This window comes from Heliangelus exortis, chromosome 4 (genome assembly GCF_036169615.1).
Source record: "Heliangelus exortis chromosome 4, bHelExo1.hap1, whole genome shotgun sequence".
In the NCBI taxonomy this organism is placed as follows: Eukaryota; Metazoa; Chordata; class Aves; order Apodiformes; family Trochilidae; genus Heliangelus; species Heliangelus exortis.
In genome coordinates, this window is record NC_092425.1 from 1562460 (window position 1) to 1582146 (window position 19687).

A 19687-nucleotide genomic window follows, 5' to 3' on the forward strand; every position below is an offset into this window, starting at 1 on the left:
TTCACCACCCAAGCTTTAGGGTTTCAAACTGCAGTGATTTTCCACCTTAGAAATCCTTGGGTTACATTTAATGTTTGCCCTCAGGACAAAAATCTCTCAGTGTTCACCCACTGCCTTCACCTGCACAGGACTGCACAGAACTTCTCCAGGGATGGAAACTTCTTTTCAGACGAAAAAAGCTTTTTCCCACAGGGAAAAGCTTTCTGTGCAGACCCCTCAGTGCTCTGCCCCTACCCAAAGCAGACAGCCCAAACTAAACACACCTTTCCACCAACAGCAACGATTCTGTCCCCAATATCAGCCCATTCCTTGTTTCTGAGGTTGTGCAGGATTTACTTTTACTGGCAGCTGTTTGCATGCCTTTTGCAGAATGCTTTGATTCATTTGTCCACAGGTTCCATGCTCACTGAGAACACCCAACATGCACAAAACTCTTTTTTTCACAGCCAGGTGTCTCCTTCCCTTGCATGCAGCTCATGGTGTGGCAGCTTTTAGACACTAATTTTCATAATATAAAATGATGTCTTAAAAAAACTTCCTTTTTGCAAGTTAAAAAAAAACAACCCACAATTAAACATGGCTTACTTCCTTTGCAGGCAAAAATTCAAATTAAAAATATCTCAAAAAAAAAAAAAGACTGATACCTTTGCAATGGAGCTGCTTTCAATGAATTTCAGAGAAAAAAAAATTGTTTTGCTCAGAGAAGAACACAAATAACTTTCACTTTACTGGCAACAGGAGAAAGTAAACATTAGTGCTCACTTCAAGATATAGGTGAACAGGTTTATTAAAATGCCTTTTTTTAGAAAAATTGATATTTTTATCCAGTTCATTAGGTATTTCAGGGAATGCAATCAATTAATAAACTCAGAGAAGCTGCAAACACTTGCATTCAGTTGAGGCTTTACAGAGTCACCAGTGACTGCATATTTTTGCAGTAACTTTTTTCTTTTTTTTTTTGGCTAATGATATTTCATTTAATACATAATAGTTTTCAAATGATTAAAACCCTTAAACATAAATGAATTCATACAATAACCATCCCATCACTGATGAGTTGTTTCCTATCAGACTCCAGAGCTTAGGTTTACAAATTCCTTTAATTTTATTGAAAAGGAGTAAAGGGAAATAATGAAATAATTACAAGGAACACTGAGGTCTGAACAGCTCAGCCACAGCATTTCTTAACACACTTCTTTTAGTCTATAAAGCTGCTTCAGTTTTACTTCCTGTGTAGCATCTACTTAGTAATTTCCAAACAGATAAAATACAGAAACACCCTAGGCCACATCAGAATGCACAGAGGCACACACACACCTGCAAGAGATTTAATTAGTATTATATAATAAATGATGAACTAATAGGGGAAGAAATGGGGCATGAGCTGATAAAAAAGGAATAGATAAATAAATGATAAATAAAGGAATGAAAAAGAAAAGCGATGGAATATATTTGAGTGAAGTACAGTCTGCTGTATATTAATGGGAGTAAAATCCTTACCTTTGTTATTGTATACATCTAGATAGTTTGGTGCTGAAAAAATTGTGATTAGTGAAGGGAAGCCTGTTGTTTGGCTTTTCCTGTACATCCGATACCTGAAAGGAAAGCAGGGATAAGAATTATTGCCCTGTGCTGGACATGCACTTGTCACTGACCAAACCCAATGCAAAACCTCCCAGTACCTCACTGGAAAACATGCAGATGCACTGGTGGGAAGCCTAGGAACACACATGTCCTGCATTTTATTCATGATATCCCTTTGGTATCCATGGGGAAGCCAGGACCAGAGGAGAAGCAACACAGGAGGATGGGAAACAGGGGGTGCAATCTTTTCCCTGCTGTGTCCAAGTGCTCCCAGTCTCACAGACAGTGTGTTCCTGTTTCCATTACCTCAGCTTGCTGCTCTAAAAGGTTTACTGGACACACAGATAATCAATGAGGCATTAAACCTGCAAATTATGGGAAGCAAACCAACCCTGTGGTACTTCTGCCTAAGACACAATTAAGACCAAGTTCTGCTCTTCAGTCTTCAGCTACCAAAACCTGAAGAATTTGGCAACCAGCCACAGCAGTTGCACTGAAGCCATTTTATAGCTTCAATGCAACCCCTTCCACAAAATTTTATTTTTCACCCTTTATTGGAAAGCAATACAATAAAACCAAAATTTCATTACCCTTGGGTACTTCATGCCAGTTATTTTTGGCAGAATAATGGCTTGCTTTTAATTGCATTGAGGTTTTTAAGTATGCAATAATTCAAACTATCAGAACAGCTTTTCATATGCACCATGACTATCGATCTCATTTCTACAACCTTACTACTTTTACTTTTATTATTATTCAGATTGTGTAAAGTTTCTGCCTCCAAATAAACACAAGAGTAATGTATGCAAAACAGACACAGCTATTCATTCATATACCAACCCTTCACTGTAATCTCACAAGTTAGGGTACATTTCAGTGAACAGATAATTTTTTAATCATTTCTTAAGCATCATTAAAATTTTTTATCTTTTTATAGTGGCAATAGTTTCATCAAGGAACCATCAACACCACCCAGGCCTTGAACTGGATTGTTTTGGCACACAGTGTCTTCATTAGCTCCTTAAATTCATTACTGAGGCTCTTGGAAATAGTAGGTTTTTTGCTACTGAGTTACACAGTATTATTTTATTGATAAGACATAAAAAGAGCAGGCTCAGAAGTTTCAAGTAGGTGTGAGAGACTTCAGAGACAGCAGTTGTGGCATCCAGGAGTGAAATCACCTCCCTGGCACTGTGGCAATCGGGGTCTCAGAAGTCTCAGGGACATTTGCAAAACTTCAGTTGCTGAGCTGAACTTGTCCTCCTTGCCAAGGTTTGCATCAAAATCACTTTTAATCATTTTATGCCACTTAAAATCACCAAAGCTAAGTAAGTGGGGCGTATGAGGCTTCATTAAGTCCTGTAACTGAGTAATAACAACAAGAGAAAGGGATTCTAATGCCAGGGTTTGGTTTTACAGCCTTAACAACAAGCGAGAGCTGTTGCAACTCTAAGATTTTCTTGTTCCTTCTCAGTTATTTCTCCTTTCCTTGTTCACTCTGCCAGCAACAAACCATTATTCACTATTAGTGCCTCCCCTCCACACACACTTACCCAGCATCCTGGGCTTCATGAGCTCGGAGGATGGATAACAAGTTATTGTGCTGTAGGAACTCACATACAGCAGGGTAACTGTTGGAAGAAAATAACAGCACCTCTTATTGCATTATCAGAAGCACCACGTTTAGCTCTTGCTTTCAAAAGCTGTTTGATCCAATATGCATCATTCATGAAATCAGCCCGTGCTCTGCAGGCAGATTTCTGTAGAGACAAGAGCAGCAACAGCACTTTTCTTCATCCATCTCACCCTGGAACTGTGTGAAAGGAAGGCTGGGAAGCTGCAATTGACTGCACGACAACAATCACCCTCCTGCTCCTCAGAAAGAAATCTATTTTATTATACTTGCAGATTCAATGTACTCCAAAAAAAAAAAAAAAAAAGAAAGAAAAAAAAAAAAGTGATACAATGGTTGCTTGCAGCAAAAAACCTCCCTTCCCACCAACTGCAGCATGAAGAGGCTGCTGTGGCCACCTGATAATAATGTGGTGTGGGGACAGAGGGGGAGAAAGGCAGAAAGAAGGCAGGAGAATCACTCCCCAAACTGGAGATCTTTGATCTGCTGAACTTTATCCCCTTGATAATCAAGAACTATCCCCTTGGCAACTTAAAAAGTAAATTCTGTGACTTCTAAAACCCTGGAAATACGCTCAGTAAATACATCTTTCCAAGACATGTTCTACAGGTAAAAACAAAACAGGTGAAAAGGTGGCAGAGGAATATGACAGAGGGGTTTCCATCCTGTTTCTTGCTGCCCATGGGCAGTGTTGCTGTCAAGCAGAATGGAACAGCCCTTTTCTTACGACCTCAGCACTGTGAAAACCTTTCTTGCTGTGCAAGTTATGGAAATCACACAGAAGAAAAACAAAATTAGCATAAGTTTTGATGGTGCAAGTGTGTAATCTTAAGTTATAGGAAAAAATCTGTTTCAAATCATACCTGAATGAACAATAAAGAACTTGGATTAACTCTATTTTGTGGCGTTCAAAAATAAGTTTTTTCTTCTTGCTTTTAAACCACTGAAAATAAAAAATGGGGGTGGCAAAAGGTGTAAACATTACATAGCAGCACTGAAATGCTACCTGGAGAAAAAAAGCAAAAGAGAAAAGAGAAAAATAGAAGAAAGAAAAATAGCAAAATTCATTAGGGTCCACTCCTCATGTTTATTTTCAACTATCTATTCAACTCTTCCATAGGTCAAATCCTAGAACAGCCAGAAAGTTCTAAAGGTGTTGGAGAAGACATCAAGACATCTGCATGATGACTTCTGTGCTGGTTCTGGAAGACACAGAAACCTCAGGGCCCCTGAATCTCCAAGCACAGCCCAGGTACAGGTATGGTTATGTTACAGGACTGGATGCATTCCCAAAGACCCTGGCAAGAACAGACTGGTTGGCAGCACCCCAGGGGCAAGTTATACAGTCAGTAACACTCTGATGCAAAATATTTAAGTACAAGGTGTTGCTGAACAGACAGAGCAAGTTAGAAATAAATCTTAACTAAACCTAATAAAAAAGACCTGCTTTCCCAGCCAGGGACCACCTGCAGAGCCCACTTGCAGCCTGGTGACATCCCCATCAGTTTGTAACTTCATGTGTGAAGCAGATAAAAATTCATGGGGAAAAAACAAAAACGTTATCTAATGCATCATTTCCCTTCAGTTTATCCGGGAAAAATGCTACTGCTTACTTCCAACCTTTCTGGATATTTTGCAACTGAAATGTCAGTGGCAGCTAGAGGCTACAAACCCAGCAGAATGCCCTAGTGCTGTTTTTGGACTCGACCCATCTAGCTGTATTTTCTCAGTTGCAGGTTTGGTATTTGGGATTGTCTAAGAAGATTGCCATTATCAAATAATCCCAGTTCCCAGCTCCTGGGGGATATCATTTTGGCAGCTGCAGTGATCTCAGATGCCATTCAAGCCACTGGCAAGCAAGAGCTAATCTGCATACATTTCTTTTCATAATTAATTGTGACTAAATGTAGACTTAGAGTACATTTTGTTTAGAAATTTTTACATTAACTTCTGAAAACTGGGGTTTGTAATGAGAAATCTGATAGACAGTTGATTCTGTTTGTCACCAGTGCAGCTGCTCCCAATGTTTAGCCTATGGGGCTTTTTTCACATAGTTTTCTCCTCATCCAGTGAGAAGTAGTGCTTCTGAAAAAGATACACTGAAGTGGTAAAAAAATGCCTTTAAAGATATGTGATAGGCTCCACTCCCAAGTACAGAACTGGTTTGCTTGTTCTTTTTTGTTTATTCCTTAATCATCTTATTCTTCATTAATCTGTGGCAAATAGATTCCTACTTGCAGAATTTGGCTGACTCTCCAGGGCTCACACCTAGAAAGGCAGAGATGCCACCAAGTGCTCTGTGCAAATAAAGACACAAAAAATCTGGTGACCACCTTTCCTTCTCAGTGACCAGCATGGCACCTGTAATGAGCAAGCACCCATATAAATAACCCAGCCCCATGCAACCCATGAGCAGTCTGGCTGGAAACTTTATTTTGAAAAAGGCAAAGTAACTCCCAGGCATTTTTCTTCAGCTACTTGTTGAAGGGGGGGCTGGGGAGAAGCCACTTTTCCCTATATGCAGCTATTACATACACTCTCCCACTTGGGACAATAAATAAAGGGCTTTAATTCCCAGCCCCTTCCTTAACATCAGTTTGCTCCTTCTTTCCCCAGAGCAGTTTCATATGAAATAACATATTCCTCAACAAAAAAACCAATATATGCCCTTGAGGTATGCAACAAGAAGTCCTGCAAAATGTCAGTAAAACAGAGATTATTGCACGAAAGATCAGTAACAAGGTTTTTACAGAAAAGACCTCTCCTTGGGATTTTTTTTTAAAAAAATCATCATCTTATGATCAAATTCCCAACTGTTTTTTCTGATGGCTGCCCCTCCAGAAACACCCTCTTCCTTGCCCTGCTTTGCAGAGCCCAGCCTGTAAATTCAGATGGGCCAGCAAGAAAGCACTTGGCCAAGAGGGAAAGCAAACAAACAGAACCCCCCACACAAGAGGCTTTTCCAGAACCACCCAGCCTCCTGCCTGTGCTCCACGTGTCATGCTGAATCATGGCAGAGGGGTGACTCATGGAGAAAACAAAATCCCCCTCTGCTCAACCAGAGATGCTGTTCTCCATGGCACATGTGACTGTGACATTCCCTCCTTCAGCAGCCTTTTTTTCCTTAAAGTGCCTCCTCATCCACAGCTGATCAGTTCTGAGGTCTCTTTTGCATGATCACTGATTACACAGTTTCAGAACAGAAGCAATACTTTTTTATTTTTTAAGAAGAGGCCATTCAAACTTAGCCCATCAGCTCAGCTGAGGTTGCATGCACATAATGCAAACAGGTTTTCAGCAAAGCCTCCTGCCTCACCCTCTGAAGGCAAAATGCTTTTGTGGCTCTGCAGGTCCCAGGCAGCTCTCAGCACATCTTCTTCCACCCATTTTTTCTTGACCTTAGCTGTGCTGTCTGAACATGTTTAAAATGCTGCTCTTGCAAGTAAAAAAAAAATTCCCAACGTTCATAGAGCCTCACACAAGGTGTAACATGCTACAGCCTTCAAAAGATTTCAGCAGACATTTCACTAGGCTTGCATCGTCACAAATCTGACATCTGTGTAAAGGAGAGCACTGAAATAATGTGATTGCAGGGCCAAAATTATTATTATTCTACCCAGAGCACCTGTAAGGCTGAACCATCTCACTGCTACCCCAGGCTGGCAAAGGAAGTTCTGCCAGGAGGTTCCAATTCTAGTTGTTCTTGTATTGCTAAACCATTCTGCCTTTGGTTTTTTGTTGCTTTTGAAAAATATAACAAGACAGTCAACAGCCAAACATTTAAATAAAGCTTAACATTCCTTAGGAACTGCTATTAAACTTACTCAGAAAACCTAAGAGGCTGGAGCACCATGGCTACAGAAATTCTGAGTATTTGCTTTACTTCTGAGGCCACCCATGGACTTTGGCCAGGCTCATGCCACTCTCATGCTCTTCTGAACAGTCAGTAATTAACCAAGTCTTATACACACAAATGATCCCAGGAAGTGAGTGTGAAGCTTGTACATCTCTTACTCCAGATAGGAAGTCACTGATATACTTTATACAGTATAAGACACAGCTAATTAACTCAGTGGTGCAACCTAACTCCTGACCCTCCTGATCAGAACTTTGACATACAAGAAATAAAACAAGCTGGTTGTGGATCCAACCAAATTTTTTCATAGTTAGGGCCATGCATTTGTGCAATGAAAGAATATTTTAATTCTTCTTCCATCTAGAAAATATGATGGGAATTATAACATTCCCCATCCTACTGTGCCTTAGAAAGGAGAGAGCTTGCTTTCCCCACCCCACAGCAATCACCTACACCCACTTAGCTGCTGTCTCTCCAGAAGTTAATAGTATTTTCAGAGAGAAAAAGAAGTCCAGCTGACTTCCTCAAGCTTTCTGATCAGTGAAAGAAGCCCTTGTCAGGATGGCAAGGAGCACCATGTCCTGCCAAGTCAGAGATGTCTCTTCAGGAAACACCTGAGAGTTACTGAACCACGAAATCAGTGCCACGGGCCATTGGCAAGATCAGTACAGCCAGCTAAGTGCAAATAAATATTCAGCGAAAAAATCCATGGTAAAAAATAGATAATCTAATAAACAAGGAGAAAAACTTTACCAGCTGGATCAGCTGAAAAATTGGGAGGTAGGTGGGTGGGAAGGGAGGCGGGAATATCACTCAGGGACAAATTAATTCCCTCTTGTTCAGAACATTCCCTGAGTATGACATTATTTTGGGTGAGAGGAAAGAAAAGCTTAACTTAACTCATAACTAAAAAAAAAAAAATCACACACATAGCATTCCATTAATTCTTTCTGCTTTTGCATGTAGCTGCATCAAACATGACCGTGACCCCCGGAGTACGACCTTTTATTTCAGCAAGGGGAAATGAAATCTCATCATTACAGCTCTTGGCTCATTTTAAGGTACAGAGAACTTTAATGTATTTCTGAGAACTGCCTCCATTTCACAGTTAGTTTTAACAGTGCCATTGTGCTACTGCTGTTTCCAAGAATCCAGGTTTTTTGACAGTGCCCACTGAGCTCTGCTGCTGGATGCAAGAGGCGTGCATTAAGCCTTGACTTTTAGCACCCCTGGAAATAAAGCTAACCACTCCTTACATCTCTAAATGACAGGTTAGCTCTGTTGTTTCAAGATCTGGCACTTCACAGTGCCAGCCACAATAGTTTCAAGAACTCTTACACAAAAGGAAATTTCTCAGAGAAAAGCTTGTTCAGTTTGAAATTCAATAGGCTGTATATGAGTGATCACCTAGGAAATGCAGTGAGAAGCTTGACAGACAACTGGAAGCTACATTCTTTTTATTTTCCCATGGGTATTTACCTCAAACAAAAGGCTCAACATTTCACAAATGGCTTTTTGGATGAATGAAGAAGATTTTTTCTACTACTCAGCTCCAAAGTCCTGTTAAGATGTTGTGGGTACACAGAAAGACATGTTACTGTTACTTTCTTTATAGCACTTTTTGATAGGAAATAACTTGAAATCAGAGAAAAGTCACTTGAAAATTGTCAACATAATGTCTGATAGCATGAAACTGATTTATTACAGCTATTTCCTGCAATTGATGAAGAGATTTTAAACATCTAGAAATCTTTCCCCTGGCCCACATGTGCGACTGAAATCTTCCTGACCTTCCATCAAAATGCCCACTTTGCTTTCTGGAAATGTCAGAAAAAAACCCAGACATTTTATTCACTAAAGAATAAAGCAAGTCCCCCCTGTCAACAGACATTCTTGAAGGTGGATTGCATAATTCAGCCCTTCCTTTGCAAGCTGAGATGGCTGTTTAGGGACATTTGGTTCTTTGTTCAGGAAGTAACTAGGAAAGGCAAGCAGAGTTAGAGCATTTCACATGGATGGGTACTTTTTTTTTTTTGCCAGGGATTATCATTAGGTAAGCAAGGAGTGATGACCTTCCAGAGGATGCTCACTGGGGCTCTGAGCACCCTGGGCTGGTGGGAGGTGTCCCTGCCCATGCAGGGGGTTGGAACTGGGTGAGCTTTAAGGTCTCTTTCCACCCAAACCATTCTGTGACTCTGTGAGTCAGGACACTGGTCACATCTGATAGAATTTCAGGAGAAAACTGATACATATTGTCAGGAAATTTTATGGCAATTGCAAGAAACTGAGCTCTCTGGAAGAAAACCAAAATCCAAAAGATATGCCAGTATATAATAAGTCCTGTACTGAAACACAAAGCATGTTTACAAGGTTTTTTTTTTTTTTTTGCTTTTGCACAGGTTCTGGAGGGGAAGCTGCTATCACTTGCTGGTTGCAGTGGGCAGTGCCTGGGAGCTGCCGGGAAGAGGAATGATTTTAGCCCTCAGAGTCACAAAGCCATTTCTAAACAGATCAATTGTTTGCAGCAGTTTGACACCTCCTTTCATAATGAGACCAAACACATTTATCGAGTGCTTTCCAGACGTTATTGATCCAAAGGTGGGGGCAGGACTTGCCCACAGAAGGTGCTGCCAGCAGCCTGGGCTGCAGTCTCTCCTCTTAGGTTACTGTTCCAGTCCCTTCATCATCTTCAGGGCCCTTTGCTAAACTCATTCCAGTAAGTCCATGTCACTGTTGTGCTGGGGAGCCCAGACCCGGACATGCTGCTCCAGGTGTATCTCTACTAGAGCTGAGTAGAGGAGGGGAAAAGCTAAAAATACCTGCCCAGTTTCCTCTGTGTATCATCACATCTCTTCAGCAGACATTGGTGCCAATAATTTAAGAGAAGAGAAGACACTTCTGGCCACTGAAGATGAAGAGGTGGGAGCCACACCTCAGATGTAAATGGAAGAAGAATGGGTTGTGGTTGCAGAGCTGAGATTTAATAAGAAGGTAAGAGAAAATGGATGCCTCAGCAGTCTGAGAGGACAGTGGCAGGCTGGAATAATGGTTTTGTGCCAATTTGGTAATAAATCACATCAGCAAATTACTCAGGTAGGTACCAATTGCAAGAAGGAGAGCTCTCTACACTGTCTCAGTGCTGTTCCATCCTCTCCTGTGTCCCTGGGCTTTGCCAAAGGGGAGATGATGGGATATCTCCTGGCACCCAAGAAAATCCTCTCCTTTAATGTACACAAGAAAAGAGTCTTCTGACTCTTTACACATCACAAAACTCCCTCATGCTTAAAAGACAATTACCACTAAGCAGAAAAGAAGCAGAGAGGGCAGCTTCCCTTTCATGGCCACAAACTAACCCACAGATTTGCTCTACCTGTCCTTCCATTCCCATTACTATTACTTCTATTAATCATGTTTATACTTCACTAAGAAACATCAGTAGAAAGGAATCATTTCAAAGGTTAATTACAACTTGGATGTCTGAATTTCAGTCCAGACATGTTTCTGCAAGAATGTTACAGACACTTGTCTGCATTTCAGCTCTTAGCAAATCCCATTTAACAAGTGCTATTTAAAATCCTGAATTTCTTGGGAAGAACTATTCCTAAACATGAACAAAAAAAATTGATAACACAGAGAGGGGGAAGAAAAAAAAGTACCTGTGTGTGGGAAATCACAGTTTTCATTAACCCTGAAGAGCAACAGATAGTGAGGTTTTTTATGCTGGCATCTTTCATTAAAACTTAAGTTCTAATTATCAAACTAGAAGTGTAGTTACCTGCCCCTTTTTAAAAGTGACACATCCAATCCCTAACTTTAGGGATTTCCTTTAGTGAAAGCAAGATATGGATAAACCAACCATGAATTTACCTGAAAAGAAGGCAAGCCTGCAGTAAAAAAAGGCCCAATTATCTAAGCAGTGCCTTGAATTCCAAGGAAATGTTTCTACTGCCAAATCAGCATCTCTCAGATCCAGAACCCCACCCAAAGTAGGAATATTCACCTGTAGAAGTACGAGCACCCCCTGACTGTGTTGTGAGTGAAGTGTTCCTGAGTCTTCTCATTCCCAAAGTCCTCCAAGGGGTCTGACCACAGGATGTCACACATGGGTCCATATGCAGGTGGTTCCTTGAATCGATCTAACTAAGAGAAACAGGAGACAAAGAAATACTAATTTCTGTCAGCTCTGCAGCACAGAAACACTGAAGCCAAGGTGCTGGTGTTCATTCAGTCCATTCCATGGTGAGCAAAGACTCAAAGCAACCTATCTTTCAGCTTTGGGTTACTCCCAGCTTTAAAGCAATGGGGTTTTCTACTTTTTTCTTTTTTTTTTTTTTTTGTTTATAAGTATTTCAGTGGATGAGACAAAGGATGGCATTTTTGTATTTTGTGATTTTTTAAACATTGTAGCACTTGATTTATGTGAGTAAAGCACCTCAGGAGAAAAACTGGATAGTTATTTCAAAGCAAGTTCCCATTTTGTTTTAAGGATGTTCTCACCAAAAACTGCATTTAAATACCAAGGCAACATTTTTGCAGCGCAGCATCTTGCCTTGACATTCTGGTTGCCCTCATAACCTTAGCCCTAATTAAGCAGCTAAAAACTCCTCTTTCTGCCAGACCACTGGGGTTTAAAAAAACTCAAATTAGATAGAAACATACTGGAAATAAATCAAAGTATAGCAAAATAGGGACATATTAAAGTCAGTATTCCTCTGCAATATAAAACCTCTTTAATATAAATATATTTCCTCTTTAATAGATTTCCTCTTTAATATAAAACCACTCCTTCTTAACATGGGTTAAAACTCAGTTAAAAAGTTTCAGTAAGAGACCTCTGCAATTTTACCTGTGAGTTCTCATCATGAAATATTCATAACACATCTACACTTCTAACATACTGCAGCCTCTACCAATTAATGCCTTTGTAACTGTAAGTCATTTAAATTAAATAACAATTTGTAAATATGCAAAACTAATTCCTGCTGATTGCCAAAGAGGAATAAACCTGCTAGTGGTGGGGGAAGTGAAGATGTTAATGATCCTCATCTGGAGTCTGAGAGCTAAACAGCTTTATTCTACCATTACACTGTTGCAAAGCCAGCTAATTTTTAGGCAGATAATATTTTTGCTTAATGAGATAGTGAACTTTTACCTCAGAAACAAGCCTTCATATTCATTAATTTTTAAAAGTGCAGTTAATATCTTCATCTAATTGTTTTTAAACCAAAACATGTAATTACTGTCTCGAGTGCTTTTCCTTAACCATATTAATTTCTTAATAGGTTATGCATTAACCTCAGAATATATTTTATCTTTTAGTAATTTTAAGGCTCAGAAGTAAATAACCACGTTTGCAAGTCTCAAACTGACAGCAAGAAATCTTTTCTGCCGGAAACACTATGAAAAATGGCTTAAATATTGGGTTTTAGAAGCATCAACTGAGATCTCTTTTACCAGACACCTAAGATTAATCCTTGATAATACACAACAAGAGTGGATTTCATGAAGAAGCTGATGTGCAGTGTTCTTTGAACCTTCATGAGATTTCTAAGTAACACCTCAGGACAGAGGAGTACCTACCACACAGGCACCCTCTTTACTCATCTGAGCTTAATTTGGGGAGCACCCAAGTGCAGTACAACTTAAAAGTGTGGCAGGATTACTGAGAATTAATTCTTGGCTCTTTTGAGAGTAATAATGTTGTTTTGACAATACTAATTGCAATCATACCATAGTTTTTTTATTATATGCTTTAGGTACCGTGAGGTTTTCCTAAAGTTTATTTTTATTTCTTCTCCAAGAAAGTGCAGGATGCCTTACAAGGTGCAAGGAGTAACTGGGTGGTATGTTTACAACGTGCTAGTAGGTAATACTTATAAGAAAAACAGTTGTATACCTAACACATTTTTTTCAGAACACAAAGATGATAAATCCTTTGTTTCACAGGCTGCTGGTGATTTCCTTACCTCCATAAAACACAGCTCATTGCAGCAATTCCTTTTATGTTCTATTGAAAAAGACCTTGAGAAGGTGACAGTGTCACCAGGAATGTCAGAATGACACACAAGCATCTTACATAAACGAAGAGCAGTGAGAAAGGATTCAAGTTTTAGTTGCTGGCCATAGACCTGGCACTAACCAGGACTTACTTTTCTGATGTCATCTAAAGTGTTGATCTCTGGAGACAAGCCACCGTGTACACACAGGAACTGCTGGTTCATCAGAGCAGCCAAGGGAAGGCAGTCGAAGGCATCCATGCAGGCATCATATACACGTTCTGAATATTTGATTTTACCTTTTAAAGATCAAGATGGCATCAGAAAGTTTCCATCAATACTTAAGAGGGAAAAAGAAATGAGGATGCTGCTTAATATCTCAGTTGTGCTTTCACTACTCTCTCTTGCACTGACTGTATCAAAGCTTGTCTCATGCAAAAAACTATTTAGAATTCTTGTTCTTTACTGCTGAAAAATGTCTTCATATTTTGAGGTGAAACTCTGCCAAATTTAGAGTATTTTTTCTAAAAAAAAAAAGGTACATAGACAATTTAGTATACCATTATATTCTGCCATGAAATCTATACAGAGTCTGCTGAATTATTCTCATTTATAACATTATTGCCTAATATACTCTCTGTGAAGCAATTAGGACTTTAGCCCAGTCCCTTATAATTAATTATCTACAGAAATGCCATTATGCAATGAACGAGGTGGTACAATGAAGCTGAAATGTTAATTTACCAATACACATATCAAACTCAGTAAAGCATGAAGCCTTTGAGCCAATTAACATTTCCTTTATCCTCACTGCTAAAAAAAGGGGAATACAGACTTCTGGCAACAGCTTCAGCTTACAGTGGCACAGGTAAAATAAAAAAGCTTCATTGTGCAGGGGAATGTCTACATCTAATGACATCTACATGTCACTGTCTCCTTTCTTGCAACACAGAAAGGGCTTCCTATAAACACAGCATATCAAAAAGTTTAATAATTCTTACAGGACTAATATGATAATGGTATATTTTAAAGCAATTTAAAACTGATGATGGTTAATGTGAAAAATGACTGATGGTAAATGAGGATAAAGTAGTAAAAAAAACCCACCACCTTCAAATCAAGTTGTAGAGAAAGGAATTAAGAGGAGAAATGTTAAGGTTAGACTTACATTCTTGCTTAAATGTGAAATACTCTGTTAAATGTCTACATTCATGATTCCCACGAAGTAAAAACAGTGTTTTGGGGTAAAGGATTTTCAAGGCCCACAAGTACAGCACACACTGCAGAGGAGAAAGAAGATATATATATATAAAAAAAAGATAATTCATAATTATTGATGTAATCCAAGCACTTCAGTCACCCTCCACCAAGATGAACTAGAGGAAGAAAGAGTGTCCTGTGTTAAATTTCTCTTTTCAATGGGTTAACTTCACTTCTCATATGCTACATGCAAACATTTTTCTCTGTACCTCATCCTGGACCTGGCCACATCTCCTATCAGCACATTGTAACCAAGCTGAGTGCTTTTCCCATGTGGTTCCTCCCTGTTCAGCCCCCAGCACCCCAGCTCTCAAGAAGCAATTCCCAAAAGAAGAGTGCACTCTCCACCTGGAGGCTCAGGCACAAACCCACCCTGGACATTATTTCTCCGGAAGATCCACATTTCCTGGCTTCAGGAAAAGTTGCCCTAGAACAATTTAACCCACTCTTCAGGAAATACCTCAGCTTCCAGCATGTTTTTATAAGAAGGCCTGTTGGCTTTTCACTTAACATGGTTCTGTATAAGCAACTAAGGGGGGAAAAAAAATAATCCACAAAGCTCCTGCTTTAAATGAAGTTGCTACAAAGCTTCTCTTAAACCCTTTTATCTTTCCAAAGGATTTCTATTTGAGATGACATTTCTTCTAGACATGATTTAAAGATAAAAAAAGGAGACTTGGAGAGGTTAACCTCTGCTCAGACCTCAAAACCCTCCGATTAAAACAGTTTTTTGGAAATCAAAGTGGCAGTGATGGCAGAGGATCACCAGCCTCCTGACAAACAAGCAGACTTGCAAACCTCACACAAGTTTTATCCTTTGTGCAGGATGACCCTGCTCAGGGTGACACCTGGCTGCAAAGTCCCAGCTGCAGGAGAGCTGCTGGAAATGAGATCTGTGTTCATCCCAGGAGATGAGCCCAGTGTCTGCAGAACACTCTGCAGCCTGCCATGGTCTCCCAAAAGACAAGAGCTAGAGAACTGCTTAAACAATGTCTCCTTCAATCCTTTCCTTCCCAAATATCCATGAACTCCAGAACTGTTGCACAAGAAACAGGTTAAAAAAAATTATAAATAAACCAAACACAAACCCAACGTGCTTTCATCTGCAACTACTTTCTAACACTCCCCCTTCATTCTGGTGACAAAATTTATTTGCTTTGTTTACCAACCTGGACATCTCTAAGGTGTTCTTGGCCTGTCTCACTTTGTATTGAAATAAATAAATAAAAAACCCATTTCTTAAATGCCAGCCCTCAAACTGCACCCCTGCTTGCTTGCTGAGCACTTTTCAGCTGCTGTAATAGCAGGTACATGAAGTTTATACCAAAGAGGTAACGTGCCCACCTCCAGCTCCCAGCAAGCTGTTGCCCTGCTGAGGCTCTGGCAGCCTTGCCATCAGGAAAGGAAAGGTCCCTGCTATTAAGTGCTGTGTAAGCCAGAAGCATCAATGTTTAAAACAGACTCAGGATTTAACTCCACTGAAATATGCTGAATTTGAGCCTTTGCACAATTCCACAGCTCAGCTCCTTCTGAAAAGGCAAACCAAAAGCCACAGACTTGGCAGGAAAAAGAGGCAGCTTGCTCTGTTGGCTGTGTGGCTCTGTATGGGTAGCAAAAGATGAAATCCCTCTCCAAATGACTGATGAAATTAAATGTGAATAAATGCCAGGTAATTCATACTTGAAAGGATAATTTGAGCCACGCGTTGCTAAGGTCTCTGGTGATGCTCTGTGAACTGCAGAGCCTCTTCACTCTGTAACTAACACACTCATCTAAATACAAAAAGCTGCATTACTTTAACTGCACAGAAATAATTCTACCATCAGAGTACGTAGCAGAGGAACAGCTTTATAAAATGGAACAAGCATCCCAATGGAAGCTGTGTACATTTTTACACATGAGCCACGTTCACACTACTGGTAGGACTATTTATTATGGCTTTATTTCAGACACAAGTGAGCAGACATCACATCCATCACTAAAATACAAGAGATGCACATTCTTGCCATTTCTGAAATACCCCCACTTGAGTACAGAGAAGGAAAACTCAACAGTACTAAAAAGAAACAAAAAACCTTTACTGTCTTAACCACAACCAGGATTTCATTCTTTTTTCAGGACATTAAGGACAATGTCTTCTTGTGCTACTTGCAGCAACCAGATCTTCAGTAATAAAGTAGTCTTTGCCACAACTTTTTTTGCCAACACGTGCTTATTTTACCTTTCATGTTTCTAAACCTAGCACTCACATATGTAAAAGGTTGAGGATTAAAAAATTTAGAAGGTTACTGCTGTGGAGACAGTCTTCTTGTGGAGTGGCAGCAAAGCAACTCCTCATGGCCAGGGTCTCAGCTGTTTCTAAAATATTGCTCAAGAGTCTCATTCTGATAATTCAGCTTGTGTTGATTTATTTTTAACCCCTGTGAATATTCCCCAGCTACTCTGAGATCTTCTTTTGGCACTTGCATGGCATTTTAGCACTTCCAGTCTTCAATTATTCCAACAGCCCCTTCTAGCTTGTCTCCCATTTGATTTCATGGAAAGTTATCACTTCCAAAACATTGCTGCTTGCCTACATAGCTCTTCTCTAGTGTTCAGACCACATTGCTCCCAGGAAAGGACACCAACACGTTCAGAAAGGAAGGATCTTTTTTGCCAACCAAAGTGACTAAAAAGATGTTCCTCTCATTCTTATAGCTACCACTTTCTAAACAGGTATCCAAGTGCTGGCTCCTCATTCTCCTCATTGGACACTGTGTCTTAGCCCTGGCTTTGGAGCTGGATAAACCCCCCAGAGATGGGGAAATGGTGCAAGCATCCTTCAGGGCACCAAGCCCCATGTTCCTTCCCCGGAGCCCAAATAGGTTCTTGGTGTGCTGGGACTTGCTTTGGGAAGAGCTGGCACAGAGCAAGCAAGCTGCAAGGATGGGCCTTGCACAAACAGATGTGCCAGTCTGGGAATCTAATCCATACAAAAATAATCTGAATGTGCTGAATTACTGAATATTCACAGCTCTGAGGAGTGCTGACAGCAAAAATTAGATGTCCTAAGACACAAATTCTTGCTGGAGACAGACATATTTGCTACTGCTACAAGAAAGAAAAGGAAATTTAGGCTTATTAAAGTATTAGGATTATCTTTGCTCTCAGAAAAGTAGAAAAAACCCTGACTGATTTACCTGGTAAATTGTTTCTGACTAGTCACAACTGTTTTAAATTAAGATGCTTATTGGGAAACATTAACAAGGAAAGGTGTTTATCCTTGCAATGAAGTCCTAGAAAGTGCACCTGAGACAAAACAAACACAGGGCTTCACTGATGGTCCCTTCACCCACAGGTTACTGACACAAGTTTATGTACATGTAGCTCTTTTCTTGGGAGAAACCAGTTAATGGCTTCTAACAGTTCACTGTTAGTTCAGAAGCATCTCAAGTGCCAGGTGCTTTTTAAATTGATGTGAGGTCCAATTCCAGACTCACTCCAAACACCTCACTTTGTTCTTGCTAGAAAAACAGGTGCTTCTCCTGGAATTTCCCTCTTTGTGGTCAGAAAATGAAGATATAGGAATGTTTTGAACCATAAAACCCAGCTCTGGTTTTGTTCATTTTGAGCAGTGGTTTAATTCTCCAGATCTTAGCTATCTGCTCTCTCAAAAATGGTTGCTATGTACCTTGGGATCCTCAGTTAATATTTAAGCCTGGATATTTTGATGTGGGACCGAGCAGGGAAACCATTCCAACAGCTCATTTACATAATATTATTAACACCTTGTAGTTAGTATTTACTCTGATTGTAATATTCCCAAGCCAGTGGTGAAAAGAAGTCCCCCTAACACTGGATGGCCTTTCTGCCTGCCTTTCAAGGAGAGTTTTCTTACATTAGTCATTCTTCCTTACAACCCCTTCCTGCAGAACCACTTAGGCTCTAACTATTCTTTGGATTTAAAAATAGCCCTTCTGTTTTGATCATTTGGGTTTCTTTTCTCCATGGCCATAAAACTTGTTTGAAAGTGAGCACGGAGAGGTTGCTCCTCTGGAGCCAAAGCCCTGGAACAGTGCAGAGGCACAAGAAGGAAATGTTATCAGTTACAGAGCTGGGGAAAGAAATGTGCCATATCAGATAGTGCAACTTGCAGAAATTTGTTATACTGAGTGAAGAAATGCTCAGGAGCTGCCAAAAGGTCAAATGGAAAAGAGGGTGCAGCTACAGGATAAACTTTTGGTCCACTCTGAGAAACCTTGTCTCATCCTATCTATAATTTTGACCTTTTATGTTTTACCTGTTGTAAATTTTGAGTCTTTCAACCTGTGATACCTTGCTTAGAAGTAATTTTAAAGATACAAACCATGCCCCCTCCAAACAGTGGAGTTAACTCTGGTAAAAACAAATCACACCTGGGAAGGATTAAGCTCCTGGGTCAAAAGCTCCATGGGGCAAGGACTCCCATTTCTGCTGAGTGCTTTACACAAACACTTTTCTCCTTTCCCCTCTGCTTTACCAAAAGTCTTCCACCTACCTTATGCAATTTCTCCCTCTGTTCTGAATGATAATAGCTGATATTATATAGTACCTTTCACCCAGCAGAATCCCAGATGCTTTGCAGCCCACAGACAAGGATTATCACACCCACCACCAGAACTCAGCTGGGTCTGGGCTCAATGGTGTCACTTCTATACCAGTTATCCCACAGCACTCAAAGGGTATTTTTTTAATTTTTATTTTAAAGCTTACATTACTTGTGATTAGTACCTTGGACCAGCTACTTGATTTTTTTTGGAAAGACCCCAGAAGTGCAATAGCCTCGTGTCTAGGGGAGCAGAAAGTGGAGCCAACAGATGGATAGAATAAAGATCAGTGTGTGACTGACGTGACAGAAACATGCCCTGAGATCAGGCTGGGGCTGTTCACCCCCACAGCCTCCCCAGCACCATGTCCTGGCAAGAGCTGGTGCCTGCTGGATGTGCTCACTCCTTCTGCTCCACAAAAAGCCACCCCCCAGTATGCCAACTTGCATTTTTCACCATTTTCCTCTCCTTGTCACTCCTTACTGACTGTGCTGAGCTCATGCCTGAATGCACACCTCTACACCCAGCTACACTTCATGGAACAGAAAACTGCCTTCCCTTTCAAAAGCATTCTTTAATTAGGGTGACAGGTGAGGAGAACCAGTTAGGTGACCAAAAAAAGTAGTGATTTGAGAACAATACCTAGAAAAAGGAATACAAAAAGCCAGAGTTCAGGTATTTCCTGGGTGCTGGCAGAAGACAGCACAGCTCCCAGTGAAAAAGTGCTGCTTCGGAACAGAAAAACTGAACACAGATTATAATCTGCTAAATATATGTGTGCAGGTTTAGGAAT

The 19687-nt window shown here is 40.2% G+C and overlaps 1 protein-coding gene across 2 annotated transcripts in view; it reads right to left on the reverse strand.

Moving 5' to 3' along the window:
• PPP3CA (protein phosphatase 3 catalytic subunit alpha) overlaps positions 1 to 19687 on the reverse strand; it is a 135890-nt gene that overhangs the window by 24592 nt on the left and 91611 nt on the right. For both annotated transcript variants that reach the window (XM_071742579.1, XM_071742580.1), the window contains exons 4-8: positions 14238 to 14349; positions 13223 to 13368; positions 11074 to 11213; positions 3138 to 3215; positions 1501 to 1595 (exon numbers count right to left, since the gene is read on the reverse strand). In XM_071742579.1, coding sequence (XP_071598680.1) covers positions 1501 to 1595; positions 3138 to 3215; positions 11074 to 11213; positions 13223 to 13368; positions 14238 to 14349 — 571 coding nt within the window. The remainder of the gene's footprint in view (positions 1 to 1500; positions 1596 to 3137; positions 3216 to 11073; positions 11214 to 13222; positions 13369 to 14237; positions 14350 to 19687) is intronic.